Raw genomic sequence first — 15,381 nt, 5'->3', positions numbered from 1 at the left:
CAAGTATGCCAACATTGCGGCTCCCTGTGGAAGCGTTGATATATTATTACGTACCTCCCTATCTGAGAGTATTGTCTCCTATTTTCATGAAAATGCAGGAACTACCGCAACTTTAGAATTGCATTTAAAGTAGTGTTGAGCGGACATATGATCAAGACACTATACACATTAAAATGATACTATGCAAGGAAATAGCACACTTGGAATCAGATCAGGCGCCTAGAGCAGGGAGCTCCCGACACCCACTATCGGCACCACACCTAACAAAAATCAAACTAAGTTTCAAATAATTAATAGACAGCTTCAGCGAAATAGATTACAGAGAATACATAGCCAAGCAGCACGCAGAGGGGGATCAGGCTGGCAGAGTGTCGGTCTGGTTGCTAAGCATAGACACACCTAGAAATTCAATATTGGCCTTCATAGATTGTACTGGACAAATAATTAATACACAACCTAAGATAAACAACGCCTTTTATACATGTTACTCAACCTTATACTGTGCACAACAGGGAATAGTATCTTGGACCTGCAATCCTTTCTGGAGGGCATCACGCTGCTCACCGGCTATGCTGCCTGAGCTGAAATCTCCTATCACGACCACAGAGAAAGAAGAAGCCACACAACAGAAGGTAAAAACCCCAGGAGCAGACAGCTGGCCACTAGAGTTCTATGCAACGTTCCGCTCTCAACTAGTACCCCACCTACACAAAATGTTTCTGGAAGCATATAATGTAGGCACACTCCTCCCTCCTGGTAGTACTCCCAAAACTGGTCAATGCCCCACTATTCCTTGGATCATATCGTCCATTGTCCCTATTAAAAACCAACTACAAAAATCTGGGGAAAATATTAGCCAATAGATTAATGGAGGCGGTCCAATTGCTGGTGCACACAGACCAAAATGGCTTTATACTGAACAGGTGCACTTTTTACATTTACGTACACTGTTCATGCTGATGGACTGCGCAAAAAACAAGCATCTCTAGACATACAGAAAGTATGTGATACTCTCAGCTGGTCCTATCTACCAGATGTACTTACACGTTATGGTATGGAGCCATACTTCATGAAGTGGATATCCCTACTGCATGTCCGGACTGGCTCAATTATCTCGGAACAATTCAAAATCGAAAGAGGAACACAACAAGAAGGCCCGCTATCACTTATAATCTTTGCACTTGCAATGGAACCGCGGGCACGCTCACTGCGCAAGCAAGCATTGAACTGGGGAATAATGCATATGATAAATGTTTTCATTGTACGTGGATCACGCACTTATATACATGTGCGGTAGTGCTACGTTCCTACTTGAACTGATGTTGCTACTAGAGCAATTTGGAAAGATTTCTCGGCTTACAGTTAATTGAGAAAAATCTTTTTCCTATGACCCCCTTAACGTCTGAACAGAGGCGCTCTCCCGACCACGCCGTTTTCATGGACTTAAGATATTTAGGGGTCCAGGTGTATCACTCACCTGCAGACTTATTAGATGGGAATCTGAGTAGGAAGGTATCCAGTGCCAGATCCATTTTGGAAAGAACTACCCCTCTCACTCATGGGTTGTATCGCCATCTCCAATGTGCTCTTCTACTGAGGCTATTCTATTTCTTCACAGCCATTCCTTTACAAGTACCCCAGAGAGTATTTGAAGATTTGAGATCAGTGCTGGTGGCACTAATATGGGGTAAGAATAGGAAACTGATCTCTCTAAATTGTATGCACCATTGTATGAATGGGGTTTTGGAGCCCCAATTTATTATTATTATTATGTAGCCGCTCAGTAACAATGGCCGACCAGTTGGATAGCAGGTCAAAATATATTGGAACTGGGAGAATTGACAGCATCGACACACACAACCGCACTCTGAGTAGTTGTTCGGTTAAGATACTGTCGTACCCCAAAAAATAAGTAACCGCTTGATGAATACCACTAGATCATGCGGGTGCCTGTACAGCAAAAAACCCTTTGCCCCTTATATTCCCGCATCACCAGGACATGTAACATGAGGCCATAGAACAGAGGCAATGATTTGGTCCAACGCAGGACTGGACAAACGAGACAACATGTTCATAGACTCAATTTTTTACACATTTGATGCCATAGAAGATGATAACGGAGTATCTCTGGGTTCCTTCTTGTTGTAGGCCTCCTTAGCAAACCAATTGAGAGTAGAATGGAAAACAACACACGCAGAGCCAAAGATATCCAGACTCCTCCAAACACTCCTGCTGCATGGTACAGCCAGCCTAGCCATCACAATGTTATATAGCGCATTGCTCCAAGATGAAACGTATTCACTGGCGTGTCTGAGGGCCTATTGGGATGAGGAACTATCAATTACACTGTCAGATAAACAATGCGAACAATGCATAGGATCCCCAAAAGTACTCACAATACATGCAAGATTTACATACACACAGTTTAATTACCTACATCATACTTATTTAACCCTTCAGAGAATAGCCAAAATGTACCCAGGAGCAGCGGACAACCGCCCGGCATGTAATGCCTCAGAGGCCACGTTTGTTCATATGGTATGGTTGTGCCAGAATATAGTAGAGTTCTGGACAAAGACATCGGAAATACTGACAGAGACCAAGGAAACAATAGTACCAACAAGTGGGCAACATTTTATATTAAGGGTCACCAAGCGCTCAACTAAACGTAAACCATTGAATACTCCCGACTGGAGGGCATATCTTACTGCCATTGAGGCCATAATGGATGTAGCCCCATATGCCACACTCAACACCCCGACAGGGCCCAACAAAGACACTACTAAGTAGCGCTTCCTGCTTCACACAAGTAGGAGAAGACTCTCCCCACCCAATAAATCCTACCCCAGGTTACCCGAATATAATAATTACCCCTCTATTGCAACTACGGTAAAGAACAAGTTACTTACCTTCGGTAACGCTTTTTCTGGTAGATACAATATCTGCCTGTGGATTCCTCACCTTGTGAATATCCCCCTTGCGTCAGCAACATTCGGAAATTCTTTTTGTAGCTTCGCGCCGACGTGGACGCGGACGTCACAGAGACACGGCTCCGCTCGCGACTCCGCTGACGTCACCGACGCCTACAATAGGCCCGAGCCGGCATGATGACATCAGTTCCGCCCTTTTTTCCGTGCCTTCGAGGCACACGGACGGACCGATGACAGTAGAAATGTACACAATATACACAGTGTAGAAATAAAAGTAACACACAGTGTGAAGCAAATGCAAATAAACATTTTACAATAAAACAATCCATTAGAGATACTCTGGCAAAGAAGAGTGGACAACGGGGAGACGGGTGGGTCAGTGAGGAATACACAGGCAGATATTGTATCTACCAGAAAAAGCGTTACCGAAGGTAAGTAACTTGTTCTTCTGATAGATACATCTGCCGTGTGGATTCCTCACCTTGTGAATAGAGTCCCACAGCAGTCCCCACTCCCGGAGGAGGGTGTCCACTCTTCTAGACCAGGAAATCCTGAAGAACAGAGCGCGCAAAATGACCATCCCTCCTCACTTCGGTATCCAAGCAGTAGTGCTTCGCGAAAGTGTGGAGGGAAGACCAAGTTGCGGCCCTACAAATATCTTCTACAGGCACACCTCTAGCCAAAGCAGAGGTCGAAGACTTAGCCCTAGTCGAATGAGCTCTTATGCCCTCTGGTGGTTCCTTACCGGCCAAAGAGTAGCAGATCTTAATGCAGAGGACGATCCATCTTGACAAAGTCCTCTTATGAACCGCTCTTCCCTTCTTGCAGCCAGCAAAGCCAATAAAGAGCTGGTCATCCATGCGACAGTCTCTAGTTCTGTCCAAATAAAAAGACACCGCCCTCTTAGGGTCCAGACGGTGCAACCTCTCCTCCTCCTTGGAAGGGTGAGGGGGAGGATAAAAGGAAGGGAGGGTGACGGATTGACCAAGGTGGAAAGAAGACACCACCTTCGGCAGAAAAGCAGCCCTGGTCCTTAGAACCATTCGATCAGCATGAATGGACAGGAAAGGGGGCTTGGAACTAAGAGCTTGAAGCTCACTTACCCTCCTTGCCGAGGTTATTGCAACGAGGAAAACAGTTTTGAAAGTCAGGAGCCTCATGGGACATTTACGAAGAGGCTCGAAAGGAGCACCCATTAAAAATGTCAGAACCAGATTCAAATCCCACTGAGGCACAATAAAAGGGACAGGAGGGAACTTATTAATGAGGCCCTTCAAAAACCTCAAAACTATAGGAGATTTAAACAGAGAAGGCTGGTCAGGCAAACAGATAAACGCTGACAGCGCTGACAGATAACCCTTCACCGTGGCAACAGCCAGCCCCTGCTGAGCCAGAGAAAGGGCAAACTGGAGAACATCAGATAAATGGGCCCTCAAAGGGTCTATGGACTTCTCCCTGCACCAAACAACAAACTTCGACCACCTATAAGAATAGATGGACTTAGTGGAGTCACGCCTGGCTGACAAAATGACATCCACCACATAGTGAGGGAGAGAAAAAGAAATCAGGTTGCCCCGTTCAATCTCCAGGCATGAAGGTGTAAGGTCTGGAGGTGTGGGTGTAGAACCTGCCCCTCCAACTGAGAGAGGAGATCTGCCCTGTGAGGGAGACGGAGCGGCGGGTGAGAGGAGAGGTGGAGAAGGTCTGAGTACCACACCCTTCTTGGCCAATCCGGGACAATCAATATGACTCTAGCCCGGTCTTGGCGAATTTTCCTCAGAACCCGAGGAATCAAGGGTATGGGAGGAAACGCGTAAAGTAGTTGCGAGCTCCAACTCAACTGAAACGCGTCCCCCAAGGCTCCCTGCATCGGAAACTGGAGGCTGTAGAATGACAGGCAGTGAGCATTCTCGTGAGTGGCGAACAGATCCACCCGAGGAGTCTCCCACATCCGAAAGATGTCGAGAACTACCTCTGGATGGAGCCTCCACTCGTGATCGGCAGAGAACTGCCGACAGACTGTCTGCACGAACGTTCAGAACTCCGGCCAGATGATTTGCCATTAGACAAATCTGATGGTCCTGAACCCAGGACCAGAGACGCAGAGCCTCTTTGCAGAGACACTGCGACCCTACACCTCCCTGTTTGTTGATGTACCACATCGCGGTCGTGTTGTCCGTCAGGACTTAAACCGACTGACCGCGAAGGGAAGGGAGGAAGGCCTTGAGCGCCAGACGTATTGCCCGCAATTCCAGTAGGTTGATGTGAAGCAACCTTTCTTCTGGAGACCAAAGACCTTTGACCTCCAGGTCCCCCAGATGAGCACCCCACCCGAGAGTGGCGCATCCGATATTACTGTGGCAACCGAAGGAGGAATCTGAAAAGGCTTTCCTTGAGACAGATTGCCTTCCACACTCCACCAAGACAGATCCGCCGCAGTTTCTCTGGAGATCTTCACTGACTCCCAGAGATCTCCGTTGTGTTGATACCACTGCCTGCGGAGGCACCACTGGAGTGCCCTCATGTGCCAGCGTGCATGGTTGACCAATAGAATACAAGAAGCCATCAGACCGAGCAGGCGAAGGACCTTCACGACTGGAACAACCGCTCCAGGGAAAAACAAAGGAATCATCTCCTGAATGTCGCGAATCCTTTGAGGGGGAGGGAATGCGCGACATATAGTAGTGTCCAGTACCGCACCTATGAACAGGTTGCGCTGTGAGGGCACCAGGTGAGATTTGGGTACATTTATCGAAAAACCCAACCTGTGCAACAACTGAGTTGTCTACTGCAGATGATGGAGCACCTTCTCCGGCGACTCCGCTTTGATCAGCCAGTCGTCTAGATACGGAAACACATGTATCCCCGATCTTCTGAGATGAGCTGCCACCACTGCCATCACCTTGGTGAAGACTCGATGCGCAGTAGTAAGACCAAACGGAAGGACCACAAACTGGTAGTGTTGTGACCCAACCGTAAAACGGAGATACTTCCTGTGCGACTTCAGGATGGGAATGTGAAAATACGCATCCTGCAAGTCGATTGACACCATCCAGTCTTCTTCCAGTCTTCTTCCAGCAGCGCTTTAAGAACCTGTGCAAGAGTGAGCATCTTGAACTTTTCCTGTTTCAGGTAAAGGTTCAAGATCCTGAGATCCAGGATAGGCCGAAGCCTGCCATCTTTCTTGGGGATCAGGAAATACCGGGAGTAGCACCCCTGACCCCTTTCCTGCTCTGGAACCACCTCTATCGCACCTTTTTTGAAAAGAGCCAGAACTTCTTCCTGCAGGCGAAGTAGGTGGTCCTCCGAACAATAACCCTGGCAAGGAGGGTAATTGGGAGGGAATTCCCGGAAAGGAAGTGCATACCCATCCCCTACAAGATTGAGAACCCAAAGATCCGATGTAATTAATTCCCAATCTTGTAGGAAATGAGTAAGCAGACCGAGGAGGAGGAGGAGGAGGAGGATTGACGACCTCTAGGGCGGGATCTTTGTCTGCCCCTGTACGACTTGTACAGCGTATTTTGTTGCTGCTGAGGCTGCTGCTGGGAAGATCTGTAAGAGAGAAAGGAAGATCTTCCGAACCCCCTGAAGCGTTTACCAGTAGTTCCTCTGGACTGAAGACCCAAGGACTTTGCAGAGGCCCTACTGTCCTTAAAACGTTCCAAGGCAGCATCAGCCTTCTTGCTAAACAATCCTGAGCCATCAAAAGGCAAGTCCAACAATGCAGACTGGACGTCCGCAGAGAACTCTGATGACTTAAGCCAGGCGGCCCTCCTGGTGGCCACAGATGAACCCATGACCCTTGCCACCGAATCAGCAGTGTCCAGGCCACTCTGAATCACCTGTCTCGCAGCTGCTTGAGTGTCTGAAATCACCTCCTGAAAATCCTTCCGGTCATCTTCAGGAATTTTCGGAACTAGCTGCTTGACAGAATCCATCAAGGCATGGATATACCTCCCCATCAGGCACGTTGCGTTGGTTGACTTTAAAGCCATACTGGCTGATGAGAAGACCTTCCTGGCACCCTGATCTTGCTTCCTGGATTCCTTGTCCCCAGGAACCTGTGGGAAAGCTCCAGCAGATTTCTTAGAGCAAGCAGCCTGCACCACCAAACTCTCAGGCAAGGGATGAATCGATAAAAACGCAGGATCCTCAGGTGCCACTCTGTACCTCCTCGCAACTGTACTTGAAACTGCAGGAGCAGACAAAGGCTTCTTCCAAACCTCATAGAAGGGCTCAGTCAAGGCCTCGTTGAAGGGTAACACAGGCTCAACTACTGACGAGGGAGAATGAAGAACCTCAGTCAAGATGTTAGGCTTATAGTCAGCAGTAGGAAGAGTAACATTCAACAGACTCGCTGCTTTTTTAATAACAGTGTGATAAGGCACCACATCCTTTGATGGCACATTGGAAACTGAAGCCAACTCCCACTCAGGTGACAGTTCAAGCCCACTGGCCTCACACAAATCCTCAAAAGGATCCTCAGAATCCCGTAACTCTCCTTCTTCAGTATCTGAATACAGATGCCTATCCTCTTCCAGGAGCCTCTGAGCCTTTCTCCGAGACCTTTCCTTCACAACCGAAGCCAACGGGTTCGGAATCGACTCCGATGGCGCCGGAGCCGGCGTCGAACCCATCGACGTCGATGTGACTGGCGTCGACGGAGTCGGCGTCGAGCGCTTCGGCGTCAACGACACTGGAGGTGTCGGAAAATGCCAATGCGGTGGTATAGCCGGCATGAAAGGCATGAAGGGCGCAGGGGCGTAAGCCTGGGGAACACCCAAGTTGAAAGCCATAGGACCGGTGGGACCAACAGGTGCACCAGACGGGAACATTGCCCTAGAATAGACACCAAACATGGCGTTCAGAAACTGAGATGGATCCTGACCTGGAAACTCAGGATAAGATTCTCTGGGTCGTTCCTGAGGAGGCGGAGTAGAGACGACGTCGACCTCTTCAACGAGTCCAGGAACCGGGGTCGACGAACCCGCAGGCACCGGAACCTCGACTTCACCAGCCCCCTGCTCCTCACCTTCATCCTCCCGACCAGAAGGATTGGATGGAACTGGAGAATGGGCCTGCTCCTGTGATTCGGGTGCACCTGGTTGTGAAGCCTCACCAACAGAGACATGCTCCGACTCCGAAACCACCTCTTTACTCAGGAGCTTAACCTGGGACTTCGGTCTCGAACCAGAGTCTTTTCCGGAGCGATGACGAGACTCATGGCTCCTCTTCTTGTGCTTCTTCCTCGAAGACTTCGAAGCGTGAGCTGAAGACGACTCCGAGCGTGACCTCGATCGAGACCTCGATCTCGAACGACGAGTCCGAGACTTCGAAGATTTCTTTTCCTTCTTACTCTTTAGCTTAGCCACAAGGAGTTTCGCCTCTCCCTCTCTTAGCGCCTTCGAGGTCATCTTCTTGCAGCAAGCACAGTCCTCGACGTCATGGTTGGAGCTTAAGCACCAGACACAGCAGTCATGTGGATCGGTGATGGACATAGTCTTGCCACATTCGCCGCAAGCCTTGAAACCAGTCTTCTTCGACGACATCTCGAAGAATATAAAGTTATACAGAATAACAGGTAAATAGTAACAAAGTTACTGTAAAGCTACAGCACGATCCCTGAAAACCGTTAGCGTCGACGACGCGGAAAAAAGGGAACTGATGTCATCACGCCGGCGTGGGCCTATTGTAGGCGTCGGTGACGTCAGCGGAGTCGCGAGCGGAGCCGTGTCTCTGTGACGTCCGCGTCCACGTCAGCGCGAAGCTACAAAAAGAATTTCCGAATGTTGCTGACGCAAGGGGGATATTCACAAGGTGAGGAATCCACACGGCAGATGTATCTATCAGAACAAACTATGCAGTAGTGACGCCACATTATTCTGTGATACCCTGCATCGGGATAAAGGAAAGAGGGAGCATGTGATGACAGGGGTGAAATGAGAGTTATAATAATACAGAGACCACATCCATATTGCTCTGCCCCCAACATATCTTTATTAGAATGTAGAATATTATTGTTGATGTTCTGTTGGATATATCTTGCAAAATTGTAAAACGTGCACAACCCACCCCCTAAATTGTGAACACTAACGTACACACTATTGAGTAATGGCAAAATATAGGATTTCAGTACTAAACTCTTGCATAGTTGTAAACCTGTAATGACAAGCGGAAATACTATGCCTTGCAGCTATATACTATGTAAATGTATTTGTGGTAGATGCATATCTAAGAAAAACTAAAAGACATATCCAAAAAAGTATGAGCATGAAATGTATGCGTTTGGACGATTTAAACAAACTATTGTCTGTTCATTTGCAAAAAGAAGTCCCTCTGACTTGAGGTTAATCTGCAGACAGCCAGAACAGCTACAGAAACTCAAAGGCTGGTACATAAACAATACCAGACGCATTTTGCAGATACTGTACAAACGATAATTAAATTGTCATAACTGCTGTCTTGCATCTTTTTAAGAACGCTGGAGCTGGGCTGGTGACTGGATTTAAAGCAGTATTTATGCGGATTCCATCATTTTTTCCAGTTTTTGTTCTCCAGCCTTTTTGGAGTATTTTCAATCATCATACTGCCTATGGGCTGTGGCATCATCATTTTCTCCTATTGCGACTTGGAAATCAACAACATGGAGTACACAAATCTAGCTGAGCAAAGCAGCAGAGAGCATGCTACATGCTGGGCTATCTAAACTCAGCGAGCACTGGATGCTCACATTTTGCAAAATGGATGCTAGGCAAGTAAAACCATTTTTCTGGTGTATAAACAGTGCGACTGAAATCATCTTGGACTTATATTGGAAATGGTCCAGAGAGGCTTATCTCGCTATGGAAATGATTTTTCAACCTCCACATGAGCACCAGAGACAATGACGAGCATGCACCTGTCCCTTATGCAAGATGCTACTCAAGACAGAGCCATGTCACTGGTGGCAATTTGACGCAGTCCTTGATGAATATATTAACGTAATATCTTTCAAGCCCCCTGAAGAGGAGCCGCGACTACCATCAAGTACCCAACACGAGCAATCAATTGCTGATCCATTAAACACACAGACTGTCAACTATGAACTTGCTTTGTATGGATTTCATAAAGATCACACATATGCTGAGTGTGCACCTGACGATGTCAGCTTGTTCTCCAATAAGGAATTAACTCACAAAACAGGTCGAGCAACAGTACAAATTCGATAAATATACCACAAAAGTCTGTATAAGCGGTGTTCCTTTTTTAAAAATCTTTTTTTCTGATCGGGGCTTTTATTTAATGCTCCATATTTTTAATTTGGCCTAGTCATATGATCACTGGTATGTTTTAATCACCAACATCAATCAATCAATCAGTGCACTTGTAAAGCGAGCTATTTACCCGTGAGGATCTCAAGGCGCTGAGGGGTGGGGGTGCCACTACTGCTCGAAGAGCCAGGTCTTGAGGAGTCTTCTGAAGGCGAGCAGGTCTTGGGTCTGCCGTAGGTGGGTAGGGAGAGTGTTCCAGGTCTTGGCTGCGAGGTAGGAGAAAAATCTGCCGCCAGTTGTTCGTTGGATGCGGGTGACAGCGGCGAGGGCGAGGCTGGCGGAGCGGAACTGGCGGGTGGTGGTGTAGAAGTTGAGTCTACTGTTCAGGTAGGCTGGTCCGGCGTTGCGGAGTGCTTTGTGTGCGTGGGTGAGGAGCTTGAAGGTAATCCTCTTGTTGACGGGGAGCCAGTGTAAGACTCTCAGGTGGGGGGTGATGTGACTGCGGCGGGGGACGTTGACGATCAGTCGGGCGGAGGCGTTTTGGATGCGTTGTAGTCTTTGTTGGTGTTTGGCTGGGATTACTGCGTAGAGTGCATTGCCGTAGTCAAGTCTGCTGCTGACGAGGGCCTGTGTCACCGTTCTTCTGGTTTCAATCGGGATCCACTTGTAGATCCTGCGGAGCATGCGGAGGGTGTTGTAGCAGGAGGAGGAGACCTGTTTAGACATGGAGAGAGAGGAGTCGAGGATGAATCCTAGGTTGCGTGCATGGCCGGTGGGTGTTGGTGCTGTTCCCATTGTGGTCGGCCACCAGGAATCGTCCCAGGCTGAGGGGGTGGGTTCGAGGATGAGTACCTCCGTCTTGTCCGAGTTTAGCTTCAGACGGCTGTTGCTAATCCAGTCGGCGACGGCCTTCATTTCCTCGTGGAGGTTAGTTTTGGCAGTGTGCGGGTCATTGGTGAGGGAGAGGATGAGCTGGGTGTCATCGGCGTAGGAGATGATGTTGAGGTCGTGTTGGCGGGCCACTTGTGCGAAGGGGGCCATGTAGACGTTGAATAGCGTCTGGCTGAGGGATGAGCCCTGGGGAACGCCGTAGATGATGTTGGTGGCTTTGGATCGGAAGGGCGGGAGGCGGAGGCTCTGGGTTCTGCCGGAGAGGAAGGACGTGGTCCAGTCAAGGGCCTTCTCTTGGATTCCGGCTTCTAGGAGGCGTGTCTTTAGAGAGCGATGGCAGACCGTGTCGAAGGCGGCTGACAGGTCCATGAGGATGAGGGCTGATGTTTCGCCGTTGTCTAGTTGGCGCCTGATGTAGTCTGTGGCGGCGATGAGGGCTGTCTCGGTGCTCTAGTTTCGTCTGAACCCGGACTAGGACGGATCAGAGATGTTGTTGCTTTCCAGGTGGCGGGCCAGTTGCATGTTGACTATTTTCTGGATGACCTTCGCCTGGAACGGGAGCAGGGAAATGGACCGGAAGTTCTTGAGGTCCGCCTTCGGCTTCTTGAGAAGGTCGTTGATTTCAGTGTGTTTCCAGCTTTCCGGGAATGTCGCTGTTTCGAAGGAGATGTTGATGACCTTCCGTAGTTGGGGTGCGATGGCTGCCTCTGCTTTGTTGAATACGTGGTGTGGGCACGGGCCTGTTGGAGATCCTGAGTGGATGGAGTTCATGACCTTGCGTGTCTCGTCGTCGTTGACGTTGGACCAGAAGGTCAGGCGATTGGCGCTGGTGGTGTTCACAGGGGAGATGGGGTCTGGCGTATTCGGGCGGTCATGGTGTTGAAGCTGTCATGGATGTCAGCGATATTGCGGTGGAAGAAGATGGCTAGTGAGTTGCACAGTTCTTGTGAGGGTGGTATGTCGTTGGCGTTGGAGAGTTCATTTACGATGCTCAAGAGCTCTTTGCTGTCGTGTGCGTGGTTATGCAGTCGGTCTTTGAAAGAGGATCTCTTGGCTAATATGATGAGGTGGTGATGTCTGCGGGTGGCGTCCTTGGGGGCTGCGTGGTTGTCCGGAATGCGTTCGTGGAGCCATATCTTCTCCAGTTTCCGGCATACGCGTTTAGAGGTCTGCAGCTTGTCGGTGAACCAAGTGGCTCTCTTGCTGGTGTGGTTGTTGGAGGGTTTCTTGAGTGGGGCGAGGGTGTTGGCGCAGTCGTCGATCCACTGTCTGAGGTTGCAGTGTCTGGGTTGGTGGGGGTCGGTGGGTGGGTTTTGGGCGAGGGTGGTGATCAGCTGGTCTTCGGTGACTTTGCTCCAGCAGCGGCGAGGTAGCTGTTGGGTGCGGTGGAGCGTGGTTGGTTTCTTGAAGGTAAAATGTATGTAGCAGTGCATCAAAACCGTCTAGATATATATATACACAAATAGTCCTTTACGAGGGGAGCTCTTTGATAGTCGGTGCTTGCCGCGAGACCAGGACAATTTCCCGCTTTAGTATTCTCCGCAAAGATAAATAACACAGCACTCCTCTTGGCTTTTGAAAATGTTTAATCAGATGGTAACTCTCCTATGCGTTTCCAACACTTGGTTCCTGATCACGGTAGTATTAACAAAACTACCGTGATCAGGAACCAAGTGTTTTTTGCGGGAGATATATATATAGATATAGATATAGATATAGATATATATATATATTTCACCTCCCAGGCAGAAAAACTACCAGTGACGAGACTTGTGCAGACCAAAGTGTTTTATTTCTCTGTCGCCCTCGGACGCGTTTCGCCTGACCAGCAGGCTTGTTCACTGGAGAAGGAGGAGTAGAATATATATATATATATATATATATTCCAAACAATTCTCCAAGCTTTAGAGATGCACTCCACGAGAGAAAGCTTAACAAAGCCTTTATTTATAAAAACAGCATTCCGAGCCCAGTCCAATAATGTCCCCTGCGCGTTTCGGTGCTCCTGTACCTTAATCATGGGGCGGGCCACGTCGCAACACACAGCAATGGAATGCCACATTCATTACTCATAAGGCAAGTGCTCCCCGGTGAGCAGCATGCCGGGAGTAGTAGTCCTAATTTTTCCCCACAGGTGAGGTCCGTGTTTATTACGAAATTTTATTTTGCCCAATTTCATCTTCCTTCATTCTTTACAGCCCTCCAGTGGGCTCCAGGTTCGAAGCGCTGCCTTAATTGTTAGACTCTTGTGCTGGAACAGGCTGTAATCAAGTTTACAGCCACACAGAACTCCTTCCGGTGATAAGGGCGGTGCAAACTCCCACGGCTCTTGTGTTTTTCTGGGAGATGCTGGAGAATCTCCTTCATCTCATCCCAGTGGGCCCTATCATACCGTGGTAAAAGACCAAATTAAATTCTCAGTCCTTCAGTGGTTGGCAGATTGCGCAACCACTCTTCGCCACAGAGTGTATTTTACTCTCTTTATCTGGTTGAGGTGGCTCAAAAGATGTTTGAGAGCTTGCCTTTTAACCGGTGGTGCCCATCACTAGGGAGTCAGGTGTAAGCTGTCCCTTAATATAGGTAGGGTCAACAGGAGAATGTTATTATTTATTTATTTATTTTACATCTATCCTGGGAGTAATAACCCTGGACCCAACTGGGTAATTGAAAACGTCCTGAATGTGCCTGAGCATATCCTTGAGCATTGGCCGGTATTGTGGCAAACACTGAGTGGATAAGGGAGTCTCTAATAAAAAATCATCCCCTAGAGGCTCAGTGTGTAGTGGTACTGTGTAGAAAGTGGCTGCCCTACTTGTAAGGTCATGGTAAGTAGTGGAGTCATCAGGAAGGTCTTGATGGCTGGAGATACAGGGGGCACAGGGGTCTTTTACTAAGAACTGGGGGTTTATCTTCTTTTAATGTGTAACACTTATCTTTTGTAACTTGCAAAGTTTTTTTTAAATCATGCAACAAAGTTTCTAAAGTGTCACCAGTGGGTGGGCACACCTTGTAGAGTTACGCCCAAGTTGTAACTTACACAACAAAACAAGAGGTACAATGCCAAAATAGGGGATGGACAAAATAAAGCAGTACTTCCAAGGAATAAGGGTATAGATCAAAAACCAACAGATATGTTTCCTAGGAAGAAACAGTTCAAACACAAAACAGGCAGAGGATACTATAAAGAAGCTCAGGTAACTCTCCTTACCTGTCATAACATTTCCCATGCAGCAGCGACTTGGCATAGGCATCCAACGACCCAACAGGGTCCTCATTGCGTAGCCCCTGCTCACTGTCATCTAGAGTGAGAAAGAAGGCTGCCTTTTCCACCATATCCAGAGCAACTCTGTTTTTTCCCCTCTTGAAAAATGACTTTCGAGCTTTGGCCCAGGTGGTCCTAGAAAAAAAGAGCACAGCATGCTACGTGAGTGTCTATGTAAACCATAACATTTAAAGAATGCTAGATTATGGGTCTCTTCCTGTACTTAAAAGGATCAAACACAGATCACAGTATTACATGATGATGTGAATTCTCTAAGAGAAAATCAATTGATAGCTTAATAGTCAAATTGTATTATGGTACTTACCCTGCAAGTAAATATTTGCAGCATGTAGTGCTGTAGATTCACATGATGTGCATACTCCTGCTAGCTAGTGTTGGGCTTGGACAGTTATAACGTGTCTTTCTTCTAAGAAGTCCTTCAAATCTTGAAGTATTGTGGCTCCTTCTCTCCATGGTAATGCGCATGGTCATTGAATCCCATGTTAAATTGTTTTTCGTGCATCAGGTGCACAAATTAGAGCAGTTTGAAATAGTACATGGTGCTGACTAAGCATTGCAAGTGTACACAGTAAAAACAGTATCTGGGACAAAATCCAAATCCAAATCCAAATGGACTCCTACTTTACCCGGTGGCAATGCCATAGATAACTTCCACAGACATATCCTTGAAGATCTCAACAAAATAAAGACCAAAAGCCTTGAGTCAACATTTAAATACAAGGACAACCTCCCCAAGGGGGAACGCACAGCACTTTTGACTTTGACTAACAACCCTAATATCATCAGGGAAGCAGACAAGGGGGGTAACATCGTAGTGATGAACTTGATTGACTACAATGAAGAGATTCTTAATCAACTGTGTAAGGATTCCTGCTAGGAACAACTGGCACAGAACCCCAAGGGTCCTTTGACTATTGCAATTAATGACAAGCTTCTTATCTGGAAGCAGTCTGGGCTCTTGAACAATGAAGAATATCTTTACCTTAAAGTATTCAGACCATCCTTTCCCTGGCTATACACGTTA

General features: G+C 47.8%; 1 protein-coding gene across 2 annotated transcripts in view; it reads right to left on the bottom strand.

Moving 5' to 3' along the window:
* Nucleotides 1–15,381, bottom strand: part of LOC147701481 (carnitine O-palmitoyltransferase 1, liver isoform-like) — a 459,588-nt gene that overhangs the window by 237,104 nt on the left and 207,103 nt on the right. For both annotated transcript variants that reach the window (XM_086930153.1, XM_086930154.1), the window contains exon 8: nucleotides 14,283–14,471. In XM_086930153.1, coding sequence (XP_086786279.1) covers nucleotides 14,283–14,471 — 189 coding nt within the window. The remainder of the gene's footprint in view (nucleotides 1–14,282; nucleotides 14,472–15,381) is intronic.

Source organism: Lissotriton vulgaris, chromosome 7 (assembly GCF_964263255.1).
Source record: "Lissotriton vulgaris chromosome 7, aLisVul1.2, whole genome shotgun sequence".
NCBI lineage: Eukaryota > Metazoa > Chordata > Amphibia > Caudata > Salamandridae > Lissotriton > Lissotriton vulgaris.
This window is presented reverse-complemented; position numbering and strand designations above follow the sequence as displayed.